The sequence below is a fragment of the Myotis lucifugus genome, unplaced genomic scaffold, assembly GCF_000147115.1.
Source record: "Myotis lucifugus unplaced genomic scaffold, Myoluc2.0 scaffold_771, whole genome shotgun sequence".
Taxonomy (NCBI): domain Eukaryota; kingdom Metazoa; phylum Chordata; class Mammalia; order Chiroptera; family Vespertilionidae; genus Myotis; species Myotis lucifugus.
Window position 1 is genome coordinate 204,194 of NW_005871819.1, and position 3,591 is coordinate 207,784.

The 3,591-nt window shown below is 53.6% G+C and overlaps 1 protein-coding gene across 1 annotated transcript in view; it reads right to left on the reverse strand.

The window, feature by feature from the left end:
- The window catches only part of TOMM40 (translocase of outer mitochondrial membrane 40), a 10,948-nt gene extending 7,492 nt beyond the window's left edge, over positions 1–3,456 (reverse strand). The window contains exons 1-4 of the mRNA XM_023746959.1: positions 3,318–3,456; positions 2,774–2,866; positions 1,899–2,000; positions 1,716–1,818 (exon numbers count right to left, since the gene is read on the reverse strand). Of these exons, the coding sequence (XP_023602727.1) occupies positions 1,716–1,818; positions 1,899–2,000; positions 2,774–2,866; positions 3,318–3,368 (349 nt within the window). The 5' untranslated portion in view covers positions 3,369–3,456. The remainder of the gene's footprint in view (positions 1–1,715; positions 1,819–1,898; positions 2,001–2,773; positions 2,867–3,317) is intronic.
- Between the last annotated feature and the right edge of the window lie 135 nt (positions 3,457–3,591).

The following is a 3,591-nucleotide window of genomic DNA, read 5'->3' on the forward strand; positions in this document are numbered from 1 at the left end:
GAATCACCAACTCCATCCTCCCAGCTGGTCAAACCCCAAACTCAGGAGTCCTCTGGATCCTCTCCTCTATCTCCCAGATCCAATCCTCTAGCAAACTCCGTCGGCTCCATTCAAGTACACCCGGACTCGGCCTTTTAACCCCTGCACAGCCCCTGCAGTGGGTCCCTTTCTATCTGTCCTTCACGTGTCAGCACAGGGGACCCCGTTAGAAGCCAAGTCACGTCCTGTCCTTATCAAATGCCTCCCGTGGCCCCCGACACATTCAGAGTAAAGACCAACTTCCACAAAGCCTTGTGTGATTTGGTCCCGACTCCTATCCCTCACACTCACCCTCCTCCTTCACCCATCACAGCCCCTCCCCTCCTCTCTGTTCCAGTAAAGGGTCCTGCCTCAGTGCCTTTGCACTTGCTGTTCCCTCCGGTTGAAAGCTCCTTTCCCGCATTATCTGCTTGGAACCCTCGCCCCTGCCCTCCGTCTTTGTTCAAATACCATCTATGTAATGAGGCCTTCTCTGAGGACTCCATCCAACCCTCCTGAGACCCCAATCTTTCTGTACAGCCCCATCACCTGCCATCATTTCTTTATGTACTGCTTTACCTGGCCTGCCTCCACTAAAATGGGAGCTCCCACAAGGCAGATTTAACTCCTTTGTTCAGCACCTTATCCTCTGTACCTAGAATACACACGTACGTGATCAATAAATACTCACTAAATAAATGCCAGCCCTCGGATTGAAGGGTTCTATTCCCAGTCAAGAGCATATACCTGAGCTGCAGGTTCCATCCCTGGCCTTGCCGGCAACCAACCAATGTGTCTCTCTCACATTGATGTTTCTTGCTCTCTTTCTCTCCCCACCCCCCCTCCCTAACTCTCCCCCTCTCTAAAAGTCAATGGGAAAAATATCCTCGGTTTAACAACAAAAAACACACAAACAAAACAACGGAGAAACTAGAAGTGGAGACAGAGCCCAGTGGTTCCTGCCCCCAGCCAACGCAAACAGGAATTTTCCTCGTCAGTCTCCACATCTCAGACTACATCTCCTTTCCAACTGCAAGTGGAAGCTGCGCCCTGGGCGCTGCTCTGTGCCCTCAAACACCACTAGGGCCCCCCGAGTTAATAACAGGAGCTCACTTCCTTGGGACCCATTATCACATGCCTGACCCTCTTTGAAGCATTTCACACACATAAACTTACGTGACCTCTTCACTGGCGCTGTGAGGCAGCCCAATTGTACAGGCGAGACAGCGGAGGCCCACAGAGGTGCTGGAAGCTGCCTACAGTTGCATTTAAGCCAGCGGCAGAGCTGGGGTTTGAATCTGCTTTCTCACCCACGATGCTCTGCTGCCTGATGTTTCAAAACCCTCCTGCCTGTGCCCATCTTTCAGATGGTAGAAAGGAGGTACAGACGGAACGGACTTGCTGGTAAAGCTGGGACTAGGCCAGGGGTGGGCAAACTTTTTGACTCGAGGGCCACAATGGGTTCTTAAACTGGACCGGAGGGCCGGGAACAAAAGCATGGGATGGAGTGTTTGTGTGAACTAATATAAATTCCAAGTAAACATCCTTACATAAAAGGGTACGGTCTTTTTTTTTTTTTTTAGTTTTATTCATTTCAAACGGGCCGGATACGGCCCATGGGCCATAGTTTGCCCACGGCTGGACTAGACTATAGACCCCCCCCCCCCCCCCCCGCAAAGCCCTGGCCTCTTAACTGGAACCCACCAGGACGTCTGGGTTCCCGAGGGTGACGGCTGCTGTGAAGTCAGAACCCCGGTACTCCCCGTCCACCTGCCAGTTCACGAACTTTGACTGCTGGGTCTGTGGGGAGGGAGGGGAAGTGTGAGGGCAGCGTGGAGCTCAGGATGGCTGGGGGAGCAGGTGACTCGACGCCCACTCACCTGGATGGCCATCTTGGACCTGAGGCCGGGGCCCAGCTGGTGAATGACCTGAGCATTGAGGCTGCCACTATTGTCCATGTCACCCACCAACACGGGGAATGCCTGTGAGGCAGACAGTAAGGTAAGGTGAGAGGTTAAAGGTCAGAGGCCTAGCATCACGGAAGTACATAAGTGATGGGCCCAGGTGAAAAGCTTAGAATCAGAAAAATTCAGTTTGAAGGCCTCCCTTTCAGGAAGCTCTCCCTGACCACCTAGGCTGAATTAGGCTCCCCTAGCCTTTGGGTTCATTTCAGTCCTGCCCACCTTGCACTGTTACTCCCCAGGAACAGACTGCCCCTCTCGCCACTAGACTGTGAGCCCCACAGCTGTTTCAGTCACTGCTATGTCCCCTGCAGAGAGCTGGACACAGAATGGAGGTGCAATGAAGGTTTGTTGAATAAGTGAATTTATTGAATGGAACCAGTTAACCAATTCGGTCTCCTAACTCCTCCTGTATCCTGCCCCAGTCTCCTTCCAGGCCTCCAGTTCTGCCCCCACTCCCCTAACCTAGCCTCTGCACGGCATCCAGAGACATTTCTAAAGCATAAACCTGATCATGACCTTCCCTCGTTCAGATCTTCCCATGGCTCTCCAGTGCCCCCTAGAGAAAGTCCAAATGCCTAGTTTGGCATTCAAAGCCTCATGCAACACAGGATGGGCAGAGAGCAGGGGTCCAGGATGCAGGAACGACCAATATTACAATGCACCTTGGAGAGACACAGTGCCCCCTCACAGCACCCTCAGCAGCCCTGGCTTCTTCCCGACAAAGCCTTCTGGTGTTTGGCTACACACTTGTCAGACGAATGATACGATGAATGAAATGACGAGAACCTCACCTCCGTGGGACTCAGCTGCTTTGTCCCCACGTACGTGACCCCGAAATGGTAGTTGGACTCCCCGATTGTGCTGAGGGCTACTGTGTGGTTCACCTGAGAGAAGAGGGAGGGCTGTGGGGATGAAGCTGCAGGCCGCCCCCCAATAATCCCAGCTGAGCCCACCTCCAGCACAGCTCCCCTCCAGCCTGGACTTCCCTATCCAGGAGGAAAAGACAGGCATCTCTTGGCTGGGGGCCGGGAGTAAAGACTCTGAGGTGTGGCTTGGCTAGATTAGAGATTTAGAGAAAGAATGTGCTGGGGGTGGGGGTGGGGGTGGGACGACGACACTACACACCTGGCATTTCACTTCTACCTGGATGTTTTGGGGGAAGGGGTATCTCTGAATTCTGGGTCCCTAAACACCCCCACTGAGAAGTCAGCCTGGCTCGGTCTCTGAGTCTTTTCAAGGAGCAAGGAGCCCAGCCCTTTTGGGGGGAATAAGGGGGTGGTATGCAGAGGTGCAGGGGGGGTGGCTGGGATGCCCTCTGGAGGCAGGAAGGCTCACCTGGAAATGGTTACTCAGCCCTTTGTTGACTGTGAGCTTGACACCTTCCATCTGAATAGGAAACAGCTCTGAAGAAGAGAAATACTGTCACCCACACCCACACCCCCACCCCCTACTCTCGTCTCAGCTCTCCCATCTCCCAGGAACCACAGCAGACGTCCCACAAAGTATCCAACCAGTAGAACGGCGGGATAGCCTGATGGATGGGGCCACGAACAGGGCCTCTGCCCGCTGCTGTGTGCCTTTGGTAGTTGCTTTCTCTATGTCAAACTTG